This window comes from Lonchura striata, chromosome 1 (assembly GCF_050655825.1).
Source record: "Lonchura striata isolate lonStrDom1 chromosome 1, ASM5065582v1, whole genome shotgun sequence".
Taxonomy (NCBI): domain Eukaryota; kingdom Metazoa; phylum Chordata; class Aves; order Passeriformes; family Estrildidae; genus Lonchura; species Lonchura striata.
This window is the reverse complement of record NC_140703.1, coordinates 114,786,315-114,806,254: the sequence shown is the minus strand read 5'-3', so window position 1 is coordinate 114,806,254 and position 19,940 is coordinate 114,786,315. Positions and strand designations below refer to the sequence as shown.

At 44.1% G+C, this 19,940-nt stretch overlaps 1 protein-coding gene across 1 annotated transcript in view; it reads right to left on the bottom strand.

Annotated features, from left to right (window-relative positions):
• The window catches only part of DSCAM (DS cell adhesion molecule), a 446,056-nt gene extending 427,807 nt beyond the window's left edge, over window positions 1-18,249 (bottom strand). Inside the window, exon 1 of the mRNA XM_021527473.4 lies at window positions 17,353-18,249. Within this exon, the coding sequence (XP_021383148.3) occupies window positions 17,353-17,395 (43 nt within the window). The 5' untranslated portion in view covers window positions 17,396-18,249. The remainder of the gene's footprint in view (window positions 1-17,352) is intronic.
• Between the last annotated feature and the right edge of the window lie 1,691 nt (window positions 18,250-19,940).

Sequence of the window (19,940 nt, the reverse complement as noted above, 5' to 3'; positions counted from 1 at the left end):
TCTTTCTAAACATTCTCCCACATACACACCCCAAGCTGATGAAAGCACAGGCAGAACTTGAAAGGAATATTGATTTTGTAGAAGCACATTTATTATCATTAAGTCAGTTTTTCCAAGAGGGAATAAGATCCACTCCAGGTGTGTGAATCCAAACTTCTTTCTGGCAGAGCTAAAGAAAAATTTCTCATGCAATTTTAGTCATCTCTCAGGATGAATATTTACATTTCTGGTGTGACTGAGGAAGGACAGAAAAGGGAACAGTAGGAGAAAAATAAGTTAAAACACAGGTAAATTACTCTCCTCACTTTCAAACCAATTTTTTGGGACTGGCAAGTGCTGTGAGGTGGCACCAGAGACAGCCTGGGGCAGGTGAAGGGAGGACAGCAGGAAGAAACAGCTTTTCCTCCTGAGGTGAGAGCTAGTGCTGCACTAGCTGTTAATGCAAGAGGAAAAGGCAAAAGACACAAAAATTTAAATTTTCCTGCCTCCAGCCAAAAAAAACCTTCCACACATGGGTAGCCCAGAGTTGAAATGCATATAGTAGCTAAATAGTTTGGATGCCCTAATTCCACTTAGAAAATAAAGCATATGGGTTATCCAGTGATTTTTGTTGGGGTTTTTTTTATCCCCTCTCCCCAGACAATCTTATTTCTGCTCTGTTTAGTTGTTGTTTCTAGGCATTACTAATTGTCATTCATGGCAAATGTAATCAGCTGCTCATGGACCCAATTCCAAGAGGAAGCTGCAGGGTTTTTTTTTGTTGGGGTTCTTTGGTTGTTGGGGTTTCGTTTGTTTGGGTTTTTTTTGTATTTGGGTTTTGTGTTTGTTTGTTTGTTGGTTGGTTTGGTTTTGTTTGTTTGTTTTTTTTTGTGGGGGAGGCATTGAGGTTTTTTTTTGTTGTTGTTTTTGTTTTGGGTTTTTTTTATTGAGAAAAATATCCAGGTTAGTGGCAGAGGATCATTTCCTCATTCTAATAACCTCCTGTACCTCCTTTTTTCTTGAGATACACCAAAAATAGACCTTTCAAACAGCAGAGGACTAAGAGACCTGCAAGACACAGGGATTTGACAGAGACTGGGCAGAACTGACTGCATGTACTTGTTCCAAGCTATTTACAGGGTTTGGGGGCAATCCGGAGCTGATACAAGCACATTTTCCAGAAAAAAAAAAAAAAAAAAAAAAAAAAAAAAAAAAAAAAGACAAGGAGACAGCTGACAATAAGACAATATTTCTTACACATGTAAGTGCTAATTTCTCGGGGAAAAAAAGGAAAAATTAGGAGTCAATTAGATACAGGCAGATTGGAGAGCAGGATAACCTTGGGGTGAGGCTGTCCCCCAGATCAAAGACTTAAGGGAAGATGCAATTGTGTGCAGACCTGACCACAAAGAACAACCTGAACTGATCCTCCCTTTAAAACAGGACACTCAAATTGTGGCCAAACCAACCAGCCAGCCCCAAAGACACTGAGAAAGGTCAGGGAGGGAAGCAGAGCAAAGTTTGCACCCATTAAAACCAGCCAGGGAAGCGTGACTGCTCCCAGCAAGGGCAAGAGGTGTGCCAGGCAGAACAGCAGCACTGACAAACCTGCTGAAAACATTCAGTGCCACCCTTAAAAAGGAAGAAGAAGCCCATCAAATTTCTCTGCAAGCCTCAGGAGACTTTAACTGAGGTCAGAGCTGCGTGTCAACCATGTGTCCCTCAAAGATTCCCTTCAAAATTCATCTGTTTCTCTTTGTAGCTGCCTGAAGGTGGGAAGCCAGACTAGTTACAGATATATTCAGCTCTGTTTCAATAGCATTTAGGAAGAGTTTTATGCTTAAAACAGCAATGGTTCATGCTGTGCACCTGGATGGTGATATCCTATCCACAGCCACCAGTTTTCACATGAAGGAAAACACGAGTGAGGCACGTGGCACCTGTGGCAGTGAAGAGTGTGGTGGGGTGTTTTTGGACACAGGAGGTGTGGATAGGTCACACCCCTTCCTTCTGAGCTTAGATTTGCCTCTCCAATGCAAATCAGCGCTGACCTCTGCTGCTGGACTATTGGAAGATGTTCTTCCTAGGGAAAGAGCAAGGGCGAGGCAGTGACACAGAACTGGCATTTTCCAAAGGGTTTTCATGCTGCTCACCATGAGCTCCTCTACTTCCAGAGGCTCAGAGCTCTAAGGATATTTCTATCCATCCAAAAAAGCACTTGTCAGGTGGGCAGGGGATGTGTTCCCACTACACAGTCAGGAGGTGAGTTAGAGACTTCAATGGAATAGCTTGGAATGCCACATTCAGCACAGCCATTTTCCCCACCTGGATATCTTTCCCCTACTCCAAGATCACCTTTGCAAAGCAGATTTCTGTCTGGAAGACCACACAGAGAATGCTGAAAAAACAAAACAAAAACAGAACAAAACCAAAAAGCAGGCATACAGTTATCTCCCATGGAATTTTTAATGCACTTCCCACACATGCTTTAGTGTATTTTGCACTAACATCCTCAGGTCACAAGCTTAAGTAGCTTACCCAAGGCCAGGCAGAGTCTGAGGACCTGTCCACATGGGGATACTCAGGAAATGAAGCTGAAATTAAACTTTTAAAAAGAATGAGCTAAGCAGCATCCTAAGCTAGCACTTTCATTTAGAATTAGAGCCTTAATTCAGCTTAGCCTAATTCTTTCAGTTCTAAAATGAGGATGGTGACACAAGCCTGCTTCCAGATCTATTTATCTGGATCCCTTGAAGGTATTACTGCCTGCAGCTACTCATCACTGCCTTCCAGATGGAGGACTGCACCCCACAAACCCTGACAGAGGAGGGGTTCACAGGAATGGGCCAGCTGCAATACAAAGCAGGGGGTTTGCATCCATGCCATGTAGGATCAGGGTCAATTCCCCCTCCCAAACACATAGCAGGAGACAGCCATAGGTTTTAATTTCTTAAATCTGCACAGATGTTGGCAGAGCAAACATCTGCCCACAATCTGTTTGGAGGGAGTAGAACTGAGGCAAGAGTGCAAACTGGTGAGCCAAGGGTGAGGGGAGACTCCCAGGATGGGGTCTCTGGCAAAGGATGAGGCTGAATTCATTGGCAGGGCATAGATCCTCTTAAATCATGAGATCTCAGTATTCCATCACTGGCACACAGCTGCTCTTTGAGGGAATGAAGGTGCTTTTTGGCCTCTGTGACTTTAATAACAGAGGACTCATTTTACCCCACCTTGGTTTATAGCTGGCAATAGATTGTAGCATGCCAGACACCTCACAGGTAAAATTTTTTTTTCCTAGACAGTCTGAAAGGAGTAAAATAAGATGTTAAAGGAGGTCTATGAATCTCTGACAGCTTTTCAGGTAAACAAAGGGAAGGAGAGGAAAGAGAAAACATCCCTTACATCCCTATTCCCTCGTTCTACCCTCCCACACCTGGGGTACAAAAAAGCAAAATCCCCCTAGACAGGTCTTGGCAACCCTGTGCTCAATCTGTTTCACACTTCCCCTGAGATAAATTCAGGAGAGGGAGAGAGGGGAAGAGGGAGGGAGGCTGTTCCATGAGAGTGTTTTCTGCACTGTAGGATGGAAACAAACCAAGGGATTTAAATTTAACATCCTCCCTCTAAACTTCAGCCACTCATTACTATCAGCCTCTGACAGAGGAAGACACTGGTGCCTACCCCCATAAAAACAGAGAAGCCAGTTAACATATTCAGCTATGTAACACCTGTAAATATTTAATATTGAAAGCCAAAGCAACTCTTGTTTTAAAAAAATAATGTTTTTATTGGTTTTTATTGTTGTTTTTCTCCAGTATGTTGAACTGATATATGAAATTAGATGACCTAAAAATGCAGGACCCCAAAGACAAAGGAAGCAATGCTGCAGCTGAGCATTAATCTCTCAGCAGCACCAAGGTTATAATTTCAGTGTGCTCTTCACTCTACACCCTTGCTGGAGATTACCTCCTAGAGATGGCGTGCAAAAATAAGCCTGGGGGGAAAAGGAGGGCAAAGCAGGTAGTGGGAGTGGAAACAACCTTCTCTCTCTCTCTACCCCACCCTCACACAGACAGAAAATTTCTTCTGCAAAGAAGAGAGTCTCTGGACCAAAATATATTTTGGCTTTAAAAAGGAGGCAATTATTTGGGGAAAATACCACTCAGAATGCAGACAGATTGAGGATTTAGCTGTACCATAGTTTTTTGTTATAGTTATGAGTTATGAATGGGACATGGGGTGAGCTTATTAATAGTAATTAAAAAGCTTGGAACCTTTCCCCCCTCTGTTATTTTTTGCAATCCCTAGCAACATTCAGATCCTCTAGGAGGAACCTACCTATTTCTGGTTCTGTGCAGCAGAGGAGGAAAACAAAAAGCCCTTTCCCCTGCATCCCAGCATTAAAGGGAACTGTCGTGGGTTTAATACAGAAAATCCATTAGGCACGGGAAAGGCAGGAGCCTCCTATCAAGCTGCAAACAGGAATGCTTAAACACAAGGCATTCAGGCGGTGGAAATGCATTCAGAGCATTTAGCACGTAGGATTAATCGAATTATAATTTAATCATCTGATCAAACACTAATTAGCATAATCACTTGAGGGGAAAAGCTGCCAGAGGAACAGACGAAGAAACACCTTGGGCACCCAGCACATTTTAATGATGAGAGATCGTGCACAGATAATTTTTTTTTTCCCCCTTAATAAAACACAACAGAGATTGAGGATTGTGGTGCTGAGGAAGCAGTTTGAAGCAGTCCTGGATTATACACAGTTCTCCAGCGTGGAAGATGTTCAAGCAGGGTCTGCAGGCTTTAGTTTATTCAGATTTAAGTGTTGTAAAAGCACAGGAGCACTCCACTACCCTGGTTTGCCTTGTGAAGACTCGAGCATGAGCACACACTTCAGCCCACTGTGTTTCCATTAAAATCATCCCTTACTGTTTCCCCCAGAGTCTCCCACATGAATGTTTAACTATGGATCTCTAAGATGACCTTCAGGGATACAGCAAAGTATTAGCATCCTTTTACAAACTGCATTTGAAATAATTAGTCTAAATCAGCTGGGTTTCTCTGGCTTGGGGCAGGCAAGAATGGAAAAGCAAGAGATATTAAGGGAGCTTTGCTGTGTAATACTGTCTGGCTTTCCTGGCAAAATCATAGCACTTCTGTAAGGCAGAAGTCTGGAGAGACCAGGAAAATCACCCCTGCTGTTTACCCACACAGTCAAATGACACTGGTTAGGATGAGATACACAGGGACAGGGGGAAACCTGGAAGAATTTATGGAAAGGAGGAACGGGAGAAGCAGGACTTAGACAGGAAAAGAATCTTCAGAGGTGTGTCTTGTTTGATTTTTTACACAAACTAACACAGTTGAATTACTCTGAATAAGTGTTTAGGTTTTCAAATGGATAATTCTTCTGGACATTAAAAACATCCAGATGTTACAAACTGCAACATTTACAAAGATCATAAAATCACTGGGATTAGAAGAGACCTCAGAGATCATTGAATCCAATCACTAGGTCACAATTAACCCATGTGCCTACGTGCCACAGGATTGAGCTTGGGAAAAGTTTCCTACAGTGTTATGTAAGGGAGCAAAATGATGAGCTGCTTACCTACATTCTAAAGGCACCAGATCACACAGGATCAAGCGTGAGCTAATTTAAATTGATTGTATCCTTCTTACAGAGCTATGACTAATAATCCTTTCAGCTCCTCAGAATGAGTGTACAATAATAAAATAAGGTAACCAGATACAGCACAGGGCAAATTTACCTCAGGGTTTGCACATATTGAGCACCCTTCTATGTGCAATCAATATTCAGATTCTGGAAACTCTCAAGAAAGCAGGAAGCAGCTTCCTTTGCAGGTGATGATGCCAGAAACATCCCAGCAACAGAGCTGTATGTCCCTTTAAGGCATTGTCACACTTTCAATAAGTGACTGATAGATGAACTAATAAAAAAAACACGTGGGGTGGTTTGGGTTGGAAGGGACCTTAAAGATCATCCAACTCCAATCCCCCTGCCATGGGCACCTTCCACTAGACCAGTTTCAGGTTGTTCAGTTATAAGGCAATAAATCAGTTTCTCACTGACATGAAGGTAAAACCACCATGCTGCACGCACACCTGACTCAAAGAGAGAGATCCCATACCACCACACATGCAAACCACTTAATTAATGAAAGTAGTTCCATTCAGATTTTAAAGTTATGGGGTTTAAAATATGTTCCTTGATTAAAACATCTAGTTTGAAATTCCTGTTTGTTTACTTCCAAGCAACAGCTTAAAAGAAACTCAGGAGATTTTGCACCTTTTCCCAAAAGCTCCAACATGGCAAAGTGGGGACAGACACAGAGATGGTAACATTACCTGAGACTGCTCCATGATCAGAGACAGGCTGGAACACAATCACCCCTAAACCTGTTTCTCTTCATGCCCTCTGGAAGGTCCTGAGCCAAGTGAGAGCATCTCCTGCTGCAATCCCAGCTCAGCTCCCCACATCCTTCCACTTCCCACCCCATAAGAGCACCAGCACCGTGCCATGCCATCATGCCTTCATTTCCCACTTGGAAGCTGTTCCATACATGCTACTTATTTTGTGTAAAATTTCCTGAGCACCAGGCCAGCTGCACATGCTTTCGGAAATGGCAGAGCTGAGATGCTCAGCCAACCTTAACCCCTACCCCAAATATTCCAGGGAGTGTCCATGCCAGGGACTGAGAGCAGCAGGAACAGTGTGGGGAAGAAGAATAACTGCATTACATGGTGAGCAAACAAGGTTGTTATCCTTGAACACAGACAAGGCAGAAACTCAACTGACTGACATCCAAAGTTCTCAAAACCTCTTGAAATTAAGTAGCAGTCAGATTACTATTATTTAGGAAAATATTTTTTTTTAAATCTCATTAAATCCTTTTGGAATTACTAAGGCCCAATGTTCTCTTCTGTGGACACGCATTTTGTGATGTGGTAGAAATTCTCTAATTGCTTTTATCCACTAGGGACTAACTTTTGGGTTTAATAAATATGCACTGAACTGCTGCAGCTGGAATGTCTTCACACAGGCATTTATTTTGCCCTGCTTTGCCTTCACATGTGCCAGTGGTTGGATATTCCAAAAGGCCTCCAGCTCCATCACCAGTGGGTCAAGCACAGTTTGAGCACATGCAATCACATCTCTCTGAAGCCACACTGCTCCTCGAGCACAAACACAATGGATAAGGGCAAAAACTGGTAAAGAGCAAAAGATTTTTGAACAAGATTTTTACTCTAGACTAGGATAGAAAAGCTCAAACCTGATCCTTTCTTTCTTCCCCTGAAGGAAAATTTCACACCACAGGTGTGTTCCCACCACGACTGACGGGTGCTCCTCAGAACTTGCTAAGCCAGCAGCTCTCCAATCTGGTAGAGAGACAGAGAGCTGCTCTCCAGTGGGGAATTGGGGACCTGCTCCCCTCCAGTGCTTCCAGGATTCCCACCCCAAGAGACCCAGGAGCGAGGCTGGGGTGTCAGAATCTGTGGTATTGATGATTCTGAGATTGTAAAAAGTCTCTGTCTTTCTGCCCCACTGCCAAAGCAGAAGCCATAATTGGTCTGTGCTGGTTTCCAGGTTGTTTATTCTGTTTATCTCTCACATGTTCTGCTGCCCTGCCCAGCTCTGTCCTGCAGGGCAGCGTGTGGGGCTCTGCCCTCAGTGGGATGTTACAAACATTAAATACCAGAAACTCCCTGGGCTGGATTTACAAGAACGTGCCAATATCTGTCACCTACGTTGGACAGTGTGTCCCCAGCCTGAGACAACAGAAAAATGCCAACACCACAGTGAGACATGGAGGGCATGAAGAAGGAGAAAAAGGACAAGGCACACCAAATTTCCTCCATCTTGTGCCCTTTGGACCCCTAATCTAGAATCCTAAAATTTTACTTTTGCACCTGTGCCACATTTAATTATTACTGATATCAAACACTCAGAGCTGGTAATTCATCCTGTAAGGTTGAAAACTCTTTTCCATGGACAGAGATCACAGCCAGTGTCTCTGGGGGCTCTGTCCAGGGGGGTTCCTGACCCCTGCCAGAGTCCCAGACCTGCCAGGGCAGCCAGAGGGAAGCCCTGGACTCCCACACTGGGGGATCAGGCACATGCCCTGAGCAGACCCCATTGCACCAAACCTGACAGCTCCCAACAGCTGAACAGCAAATCACCCCTGCCAGGGCTGCTCTGAAAGCCTGACAGCTCAGCCTCTTTTCCCAAGGATTAATTATCTCCCTCCTGCCCAATAAAGGCGCTCAGCTCCACTTGCCCTTCCTCCCCTACAGCCACGCTGACATTTCTAAGATTGCTGTCCATCCTTGATCTCCTCCACTCCCCCAAATCCATTTGCCTCCAGGGGAAGAGGCAAAATAAATATAAATAACTAGGGAAAATTTGGAGAGAAGACTGGTAGTAGGCCTCAAACTAAGCCTACAGCAGAGATTAAATAACAGAAGTAGATAAGAATGAAAGAAAAATCTGAGTGCAGGCAGTGAAGGACAAGGGCAGCTGGGGTTTTGAGCTCCCTATCCCTAGACACACAGCAGGATCCATGGGTAGCACCAGCTTCTCTGGCACAGACCAGTAGCCAAAACAGAGCCCTGAGTAGTCCCAAAGCCACATTCTGTCGTGTTCTCCACCCACAGCTCACAGGGGAACAGGCTCAGCTTTGCCTTTCCCACTGCAAATTGAAGCCAGGACCTCAGGGTCCTTCACCATAACCTGTCCAGCTGGAATTTGGCCTTCAGAGCCTGCCCTCCTGCTGTCCCACAGGGATTTATGCCCTGTGAATGCCCTCCCTCTTCTCATTTTACATCACTGGCTGGATACCTGTGTAATCCCAAATCACCCTTTTAACTTCCTTTAGCCTCCCCACTAAAAGTTATCCTTGTGTCCCCACCTTTCCCTCTCCCCTGAGCATTCATTCTGCATTTTATAGATAAATATTTACGAAAAAGTTGAGAACAAAAAGCCTCAGCCACAGCTGACACAGCAAAAACCATGGTAATCAGCACCTAGCACTCAAGTTCCATAGTGGGATGAACCTCACTGTCTGTGCCTGAAATGATGAAAATCTGGTTTCTAGAGCCCCTACATAACAGGGTTGTGAAAAAAAAGTTGTCATTGTGGAAGAGAAACCTTGAGGTCACTCAACAAAACTAGAAAGATACAAAGGAAATCTCCGTAAATAAATACAGCTAAAAGCATAAAGTATAATGCAAATATTACTGTAGACATTTGAAAATCACTTCACTATGCAAAAAACTCTCTACATTGGATGTCTGCAAACATAACTGGAGAGAACTTCTGTTCCACTGACAGCTTCCCAAATTGCTTCCTTCATATCATGACACAGCAAACACTTTGCTTTGTACTTCACAAGTGCAGTTGCAACATAAATTATGGTTTACTTGCCTAGAAATAATATGTGAACTGGCTTTTAAACTGCCTCACAGAAAAGCCACTTAATGAGAGGAAAAAATTCAGGTGAACATTGTGTAGTGTGGATGGTGAACCCCTTTGCAGTTCAAGCTGAGGTCCACCTAAAGCCTATTTTGCTTGAATAACATTTTTTCCAGCAAGATCCCCTTCCAGGGACATCTGAATCTACTTTTAATAACAAAAAGGACTTTGTCAAGGACTTGTTCTGTCCTTAGCTCAAGCCAGGAGTGTTCTAACAGCTTGTCACATGCTCACCTCATAATTATCAAGCGACTGACTATGCACTCACAGTATTTTCCTGAGTCAGGGCCAAAATTCCTAATAAAACTCAGACAAAAAACCCCAAAGACTTCAGAAGGTAATGCCACAAAACAAAAACAAACAAACAAACAACAAAAACCAAAACACAATGGTTTTTGATAGAAAAACAATTGCACAAGAGAAGTCAACAGAAGCCAGAGCTTGCACTTCATGCATCACCTTTCCATGGGCTGGGGAAAAAAAGCAGCCTAGTGGATTTGAGTGCACTCAAATCCAACAATGAGATTAGTGGGTGGAACATGGGTTCCTCCAAGCCTGCACATTCCAGCATCCCAAAAACTCTTCCCAGCTAAAACAGGAGAGCCAGCTTAAACAAAAATTACACTTCAAAGACTGACATTTGTCATTTGCACTCCACATTAACTACTAAACCTCTAGAAAACTTCACTGAACAAGTTGTTATCATGGGGATAAATAACAGAGCGGGGAACAAGCTCTTCCACAAATCCCCGAATTCCATTTTGGCACCCAAAAACTGGAGCCACTGGGGGCTGCCACTCTGCCATGCTGAGAGACGAACGCCCCGAGCGTGCAGGCTCAGCATGAGCCACTCCATTTGCAAAAGCACATGAGAGGATTTCACACCAACAGATATATTTATATAGACACAGCAACCCTGCAATCTCATCTACAGAATCACTGTGAGTAGATTATGTAGATAGGCAACTATTTGCAGCTACAGTGCAGTGTAATTATATTTTGGCTGCGTTGAAATAGTCCCGGTCATTTCAAAAATATGATTCTGATATTCTTAAAACACTGGAGGGCTCCCCAAAGTTACTCCAAAAATTTAGGTGGCAGAAAGTTTCTGAGAATAATTTTTAGCCTAGTGCAAAACATAGACCTTAAGCCACAAATTTTCTGCATGGGATTACAGTGTAATTAATTGGAAGAAAATAGCAGCAAGCACACTTAGACAGCAAAGCAAGTGCCAGATCTTCTGTACACAGGAGTTTTAAAGCAATTATAAGCTATGTAGATTTATATATGTAAATGTGCAGAAATATATATGTTTATTTTAAAATTTCAGAAGGAACTGTATCCTGGACAAATTAAACTTAGAGCCACATGAGTAGGATGTCCAAGTGAATACATAGAGAGGCACCAGGCGAAGAATTCCTCAGGTGATCCCTGGGTGTGCCTTTGTCTCTGCCACGGGGATGTGGAGCAGGGAGCTATTTTCAGCCATGCTCTTGGGCTGCTCCATGGCCCAAACTCCTGCATTTCTGAGGGAAATGTCCTTCTGGAAGCTTCAGCAGGAGCACATCAGTGCTGCAGCTCAGGCTGCTCCCTCCTCGGTGCTGAGGGAGCTCCAGGGAGCCTGGTGTTTGGGATGGAGGTGACTCTCCTCCTCAGAGCCTTTGCATTTAAAAATGGCTTTCTATAAATAGGATTGCTGGCTCACTCTTAAGTCTTACTCCCTGCCTTCTGAGTAAAAATAGCTTAAATAGGGATGCTGGGAAGACTTGCTAATCTCTGTCAGCCTGTCTGTCCATCCACTTGCCTTTCTTTCCTCCCTCAAAACAGATCGTTGCCCACTCCACTGTGAAAGGTATTTATTGACACACACTACTTTGTATTTTTCTGATGAGTAACTCAATGCTCTGATGGAGAAAAAAAAAGTACTTATGAGGTAATAATTATTTTTTTTTTTGTGAATGGGAGTATCCAAAGATAAGCAATGACAAGAAAGGATCCCAGTGCCAACAAGTACCTGAGGAATCAGTGGCTTGCTCTAGAAGATGTTCAGTGCTCTAAAATACTGAGCTGTGAAAGGCTTTTATTATTGAATACCTCCCATTTTGTGTTATTTTGCTTTCAGAGACACCAATTGTTTGATGAAATGTTTTTAAAGGTCAGGGAGGTAAAGACTGAAAAGACAAAGCTTCTTTTGAAGAATTGTAATTTCAGATCTTAATTTAATTGATTTCATAACAGTTTAAATGAAAAGAAAGTGACGATTAAATAAGATTGTGAAATAACTCAAAATATATTGTGAAACAACTAATTTAACTGCAGACACCTACACATTCACCTTGAAATAATTAATTATTCTGAAGTATGTTGCAGACCTATGTTGGTTAAATAGATTTTTGCAGTATATTTGCAGTTTCAATGACTCAAAAGAAATAATACATTGAAAGTGTCAAAAAAATGTGCATTAGCATAAAAGATGAAAATAATGTTAGGCTCTCATCTTTGATTTTTAAAGTAGAAGATGGAATTAGTCCTTCCTACTGCAAATCTGAAAGACTTCAAGACCAAGAGATTGATAAACGGCATGTTCCAAATAAAATCAAAGGCTAAATGAGTGGTATGTTCAAACAGGTCTTGATCCTACACACATCTTAACTTTTTAATTAGAGTAAACATTATGAAAACAAAAAAATCCATATATTTTGCTCCTCAATCCATTGCCCTGACCTCCCACCCCCAGCAAGATGGTTCATTTTGTTGCTTTCAACTTTTTTTTTTTTTTTATACTGCAATTGTTTATTAAATGGGTAAAAGAGATTATTTCCCCATCCCAAACAACCCCCTCACCTGAGAGGGCAGCACAGTTAAGTCTCTTTTTCAGGCAAAGACACAAAAAGTGAGGCCCAGCCTGAGCTCACCTCATTAACTGGAGGAACTTTCTGGATGAGCTAATCACCAAAACCCCTGAGATTTTTCCCAAATAATTCAAATTAGCAGCATGTTATGAGACAAAAGTTTGCTCAAGAACAAACAAAATTAAAATCAACTTCTAAACTTTTCCACTGAAATACATCTGAAATTCTGTTTTCATTTCTGGACTCCTCACTTCCAGAGAAACCTGGAGGGGCTGGAGCGTGTCCAGGGCAGAGAATGGAGCTGGGAAGGGGCTGGAGAATTCCTGAGGGAGCTGGGAAGGGGCTGAGCCTGGAAAAAAGGAGGCTCAGGGGGGACCTTGTGGCTCTGCACAGCTCCATGAGAGAAGGGTAGAGGCAGGTGGAGTTCGGGATCTTTTCACCATGGAACAAGGGTTAAGATGAGAGGAAATGTCCTCAAGTTGCACCAGGTAGGTTTAGATTGGATAAGAGGAAAATTTCTTCATGGGAAGAGTTTTCCAGCCTTGGAACAGCCAGCCTTCCTGCAGGAAGAGCTGCAGATGTGGCACTTGGGGACAGGGGTCAGTGCTGGACTTGGCAGTGCTGGGGGAACAGTTGGGCTCAAAGGTCTTTTCCAACCTAAACAATCCTGTGGTTGTATGAAATCACAGTGAAGAGCTGAGAGCTGCAATAAAGCCCCGTTTAAGACGGTTTAGAGGTTTGTTTTTACAACTTGCAAAAAACAACTTCTCTTTGAACCACTCCCAAAAAACACCTTCAGTGCCACGCACATCTGCTGTCCAGCGCTACGGGAAGAAGATGCAGCATCCACCAGCTTTTAGTGGCCCTTGCTAGAAAAACACAGGCAAAATGCCTCTTTGAGCTGCCTCTGTGTGCTCCCACAGCTTAGGAAGACACAGATTCTGTGGTTTGCTGCCCACTAGTGTCCTGTGGCTCCAGCTCCAGCACAGCCACTGGGCACACCACGGGAGGAAATCCCCCCGGAGAGCCCCAGCACCTGGGGGAGCAGCACACCCCGAGCACAGGAGAAACAGATATAGATATCCCCATGTCCTCTGACTGCCCAGCAATAACAGGTTTTTTTCCCCTTGGCAGTTGGTGATTAATTAATAGCTATTCATAGCTCGGGTAGCACTGGATTAAAAAACACCCTGAGCTGTGCTGTGCCATCCACACACAAGCACCAAGCTGAATGTTTCCTGCACATTCAACTCCTCGAGGTGAGGATCTGGTTACAGAATTCCACACAAGCGATGCAGGTAGGTCAGTATGTTCCTACAAAGAGAGCAGCTTGCTCTTTAGCTCGGATGTTGCATCCCCAGCACTGAAAAATCACCATTTTCTTTGGGGAGGCTCAGCACCACCGTCGCTCTTGCTCCTCATCCTCCAGACTAACCCCTGCTCCCAGCTCAGTGTGATCCTTCTCCATCTTCCAAAATGCTGCTAAAAACCACATTGATAGAAGTACGGCAGGGAGAGGATTCAAACAGGAAATCATTTTAATGGAAATGTATTTTTAGTGTCATCTGTGCTGTATTGGTGCCTCCCAATGCTCGATTGATTTCAGCAGAGCATCTGTGGGCAACGGGCATGTAAGAAATGCAGCCAGAGAGAAGCCTGGAAATGGGTTCAGCACATCCACAGCAGAGACTGAGTGATGCTGAACGAGCCTCATTTCTGAAAGCAGCACCTGAACTAGCTCGACCACAGCCCTTACCAAAAAGAGGCAGGATCTTGAAGGAGGCCACTCTCCCCTCAGAGCCTCCCCTGCTTTCTCTCCCTGCAATTAGTGAAATGCCCCATTACTAATTATGACCAGGGTACAGCAGACTTCTGCTGCTCACTTCTGGAATACTCAGGCAGAGTAGCAGGGAAGGTGGTGCAGGTAGAGTAACCCTGAAAGGCAACTCAAAAGCCTTGCTCAGGATTAGAACTGCATGACTCAGGCTTTCAAGGTAGTGAATTCAGCTGCAGAGCTCCCACTGATGTCTATATCATCCCACGTACTTTCCAGGGCTGCAATGCCTTTATGGTTAATAGTTACCTGTATTCTTAAAGAACTCACAGCAACGAGACTTCAAAACCCTCACAAAATACATAAACTTTAACCAGGTATTTGGGGAGGTTTTTGTTTCAGGCTTCAGAAATACTAATTGGATGGAAGAGCGTGTCAGTAGTTTATTGTCCCCAGAAGGAAGCTATTTCACAAGCATAAAGCCTTCCCAGTGACACTGCTCATATCTAATTTGACAAAATGTATTTGTGCTGAGTGACTGTAGGGAAATATGGGGGCCAACCTTGTTATTGCTATTCAGAAGGTTTCCATTATCCATTATCCAACAGAAATTAAGCCCAAGACTACAACTGCAGAGTTAAACCTATGGGTTTATTTTTAACCTCTTTCTCCCCTCAGAAATAAAAAGAAAAAAAAAAAGGAAAAAAAAAATCAAAACCAACACGAACATGAACAATCTTACACATTTTTAAGTTAAAATCAGAATGAGGTGTAACACATTGGAAAACCACTTATACCTGCACGGGTATTCTAAGAAAATATGGTGTGGTTTGAAAAGGCAGTGACAGAAGCCAAGCAGAAATCTGTCCCCCCCACAACCAGATACACTCATAAAAGAGCCCTGCCTGTTACACAATGGAGTTCAGATGGAGTTATAGATAGAATAATGAAAATAAATGTGTACGTGACGTATCTATTTTTATATGCAGTCATTTCCTTCAAAGAGATACATATCTGATATGACACTGCATTAAAATCTGAAGTCCTTTAAAAATATTATTCTCTGACTCTTGACTCTGATAAAATGACCCTAATAAGTCCTAATAAGTGTTATCAACTAATAAAACCATCACATCCAGTCTTAACATGAAGGTAGGTGACATTTTCTTCAAAGATTTCCCTTAAGAAGACCCTAAAAATCTGCATTTTGACATCAAATATGACACCAAAAACACACAGACTTTTTAAGTTGCAAAGAATCGTTGAACCGCCCACTACATGTTTTCACAATGCTTACATCTTGGAATATTGCTATACACAAAACCATTTAATTTTAGTCCCCCTGGAGTCACAAACGTACAGATGTTGCTGCGTGGCAGCACAGAATCCATGCAGATGCATCTATCATGTACACATTACACTCTTCACTCTTTGGGAGACAAATTCAGGTTTGACTGTGATCCAAAAACACTTGGAAACTGAAAGTGAAATTACTGCTGACTTCATAGATCAAGGAATAAATGGAAGAGATTTTAATGGTGCTCCAACCTCATAAGGCAAAAATTATTGTGTTTTTCAAAAAATCCTTGCAAGGAGGACTAACTAGGATAGAACATAGAATTTAAAGCATCAGTACAGTAGAAAAAAACATCTGCTTTTTTTTCTTGTAAAATATGATTTCTGGAGAGAACCAGGGTTTATTTCTATGCAAATCTAGTTTTAAATGGATAGCACTGGTCAGAGCACACTTCCAGGCTGATTCTGTCTGTCCTATTAACAGCAAATCTCTCCCTCCAAGGTATCTGGCTGGAGAGGACAGAAAGGCACAGTGCTGCTGCCTGTCAAAAATAAATAAATAAATAGATAATTTCTTAATGTTAAAACTTGTTGCAGTTCTCTTACTGCCAAAAGAAATGCGAACAATTTTCCAAGTTTGCACTTTGGGGGATTTCAAGCCACGACAATACGAAATTCTGAGGCACGCAGAAGACAAAAATGCTTTTAAGGTCGCTCTAAATCCACGCATTTAAGATTCACCTCCTGATTTCTGCCCTCCCCAGTGCTTCACACTGGACCAGCCATGCCTGTCAGTGCATTTTTTCATCCAGTGTCTACTTAAGAAGATGTGAAGGCACCCTCATCCAGCATTCATCCCTCACCCTCTGCCAGAGGTTCAATTATTTCCATCCTTCAGGAATCCTCACACTTTGCCCTGTGCTCCTCTCTCATTCATTCCCCACAAGAAACCTTTTCCCTTTTCTACCTGCTTTGCCTATTTCGAGAATTGTGTGTTTAATCTGATTTATCTGGCAGGGTGAAAAGCATTACAGGCAATGTTACGTTCTCGAATCGGAGGAGCCAGTGCAATAGAATAGCTGGCACCCCAGAATAATTTGGTATTTTTGTCCTTAAAATTGCAATGCTAAACGTGCATTTTTAATAAAACTTAAGCAATTTAAGCATATTTTTACACATGCCATGGTTTTCAATCAAATATATCTAAATGTTCCAAAATACCCCAACCCACTATTAAAAACGCACAGAAACTGCAATAAATGTTTGTCAGTCAAAGAGTTGGCAGAAGGAAAAAAAAAAATAAAGAATAACAGGTTTACCCTTATTCTATCCTCACTCTAATTTCCCTTCCTAACTTTATAATTGACTAAAAGTCTTCAACCTTTCCAGATGATGTAATGCTTATCCGTGCATATTTTTACATAAATGAGTGAGGGGGAAAAAAAAATTTCGGAACAGGTACCTTCACGGAGAAATGATGAAAGTTAAATAAATTTAAAATACGACTTTTCTAAATATATGTAAAAAACGTAAGGTGAAAGCAGAGGGAGAATTAAAAAAAAAAAAAAAAAAAAAAAAAAAAAGATGCGAAAGGAATCAATATCTCAATGCGACCGCTTAGGATGGAAGCCCTTCAAATTATCCCCGCGTGCTCTGACGGATTTCTACGGCACTTGGCAGAAATTCTGTACTTTTCCAGATGAGAAAGAAAGAAAAAGCGCCTCTCTGCCTCCTCGCCTCTGCAAGCGCCGTCTCATTCCGAAGGAGGCAGGCACGGAGGTTCCGGGCTGTCACTTGGCGAGGTGAGCGACTTTAAGCGATCGCGGCGCTCTCGCTCCTCGCCCTTCTCCTCCCCGGCACAAAAGCCACCACCGCGACCCGCTCCCCTTCCCGGCCGGCAGGAGGGGAAGGATGGGGACAAGGGAAGGGACGCCCGCGGCGGGGCTCACCATGCGAGATGCTGTGGAGCAAGGCGACGGCCAACATCCACATGCCCCCGCCGCTCCCCCGCTCCCCGCTCCGGGCTCGCCCTCGCCCGCCGCGCCCACGGCCGGGCCGGAGCTGGCAGGCAGCGCGCACCGGGTCCGGCCGCCCGCCTCGCCTGGCTCGGCTGGTGGCTGCTCGGAGCCTGCGGGGCCGCTCGTCCGCCCAGCGAGCGCTCAGCCCCGCCTGCAGCCCCGCGGCTCCGCCGATGCTCGCCCGGCGCTCGGGCGGGGGAAGAGGCGGCCGGCGGCGGGGGCGGGGGGCGGGAGCGCGGCGGGGCCCAGGTGTGTCCTTGGCTCGGGGAGGCGCCCGCAGGGCGGCGGGGGCAGGGCCACAGGTGACAAAATCCTCCGGCGCGGCCACACCAGCATCCCCGGCAGCAGCGGCGGCCGGCCCCGAGCCGCGGCGAGCCGGCTCCTCGCACGCCTCCTCCTCCTCTTCTTCCTCCTCTTCTTCTCCCTCCTCCTCCTCCTCCTGCCGCTGCTCCTCACACGGCTCCCCTCGGCCCGGCGGCAGGCGGGCGGGCAGGCGGGCACATCTTCCTTGCTTGCTGCTTCTTTGCCGGCTCCGCTCCCCTCCTGCCTCGCTCTCCGGCTGCTCGGAGCGCGCCGAGCCCGCCGCTCACCTCCCCTGCCTCCCGGCGCGGCGCAGGGACCAGCGCTAACCCCAGCCCTCCGCAGTCTTAAAGCACCACCGGGTCCGCACAGTGGAAAAACCCAAGACCAATAGAAGGAGGCAGCAGAATTTCCAGCCTCTCAATAGTTGGCTGAACTGCGGCCGTTTGGCATCAGCTGAGTTGTATATGACTAATGTGTTGACAAGTCGTGTGGGGGGACTGGAGGAGGGGGCCCTTCTAGAAGGTCACAGCCCAGACAGGCGAGTGCATCAAATAATTGACTGGGATTCTGTGCACCGCTGAAGGAAAATACGTACATACACACACACACATCTCGCAGTGCTTACACAGGTCCAGATACTATTTGGCCTTTCATCTGCGTCTCTTTCTGTGGCGAGACGTTTTTTTCCTCCTGTAGTGAAAGAGTAAATTACAGTCTCTCTAACTAAAAGCAATTTCTGCGCCTATTCTTTCTTCACATCTGTGATGTGAAGGTTGGTCTAAAAAGAAAAAGGGAAAAAAGGGGGAAAAACATTAAATGAAGACAGCTAAAAAAAAAATCAATATTGTGAAATACATAACAGCATTAGGGCAACTCTGGATTTAAGCTGTAAGATGAAAAGCAAACACAACAAAGCAAAAAGGAATCTCAACCTGCAGAATCCCCAGTGTGTTACCAACAGGATGACTTCACATTTAGGGGACAATATTTTTTCAAGAAAATGCTTTACAGCACCAGACATTGCCCTGCTGCCAACACCCTGCCTTGTGCACTGCAATGAAATCCAAGAAAGGACGTCCCCCAGCAAGACACTGGGGTGGACATCTGCAGGAAGCTCAGCAGCAGCAGAGCTGGGCAGGGAAGGAGATCTGCCTGGAGATGTTTCTGAAGCCATAGAGGACAGATCAGAACACGACCCTGTGGTGTTGTATAAGGCCCTTCTTTCTAATTCTTGAGAAAACCAAAGTGAGGGACAGTGAATGCCATCAGGAGAGAGCTCAGTTCCCTGCATCCCATTTGGGCTGGGCTATCAGCCAGGGGAGACTGAAGCCTTGAAGGGAAAGCAGGAGAGATGAGACCAATATTGGGCAAGGAGTCGTGGCTGCATTTAAAAAAAAGATGTGGGCAACCAGGGAAGCAAAAAAGATGTGGGCAACCAGGGAAGCTCTTCAGGGGAAAATAGAATCTGATGCTGTTAAACAAAAATTAAAGAGAGAAGCGCAAATGTCTTGGCAGAGAATAAAAAATTTTTAAAAATTGGTTTTATTGGGAGTGAAGTTCTGTTAAAAATAACAAAACTTTAATCTGTTTAGAAAGAGCTGGTGACTAGCAGAAATGTTTAAGTATAGATTTGAGAGCATTTGGGAGAAGTTCATGACAGATTTGTTCAGGCAGCTCTTTCAGAATTGCTTTGTTTCCTCTTCTGAAGCCCGAAACATGGTTAGGGCTTAAGAGATGCAGTGTTTTAGACATTCTACAATGACAGAATAAATAAACCTCCTTCTTATACATTTCTACCTCCTTTACTCATTTACATAACTCTGGTAGCCCTTGGCAAATTTCAGCTTCCTGTAGAACTGTCTCAAACAAGTTTGTGTGCATTTTAGTTCATTTAAAACAATCACAGCAGCTGCAAAGTAAAAGTGTAAAACTTTAATTTATTCTTCAGTGGCACCAAAATCCAGAGGGTATTTAACATTTTTTAGCAGAATCCAACCAACTAGGCAGCGTAATCCTTCTCCTGGGCTGGGTTTGAGGAGGGGAGGGGGAAGGCAGGATGCAATTTTGCATGAGAGCAGGGTTCACTGGTCCTGCTGCTCAGGGAATGTCTTGACTGAAACCTAAATTCAGCCATCTGTCAAAGTGGAGAAAGAAGACCATATGACAACTTCCACGCAAAGTACATGACATCAGTCAGGATGCTACTTTTCAAGTCT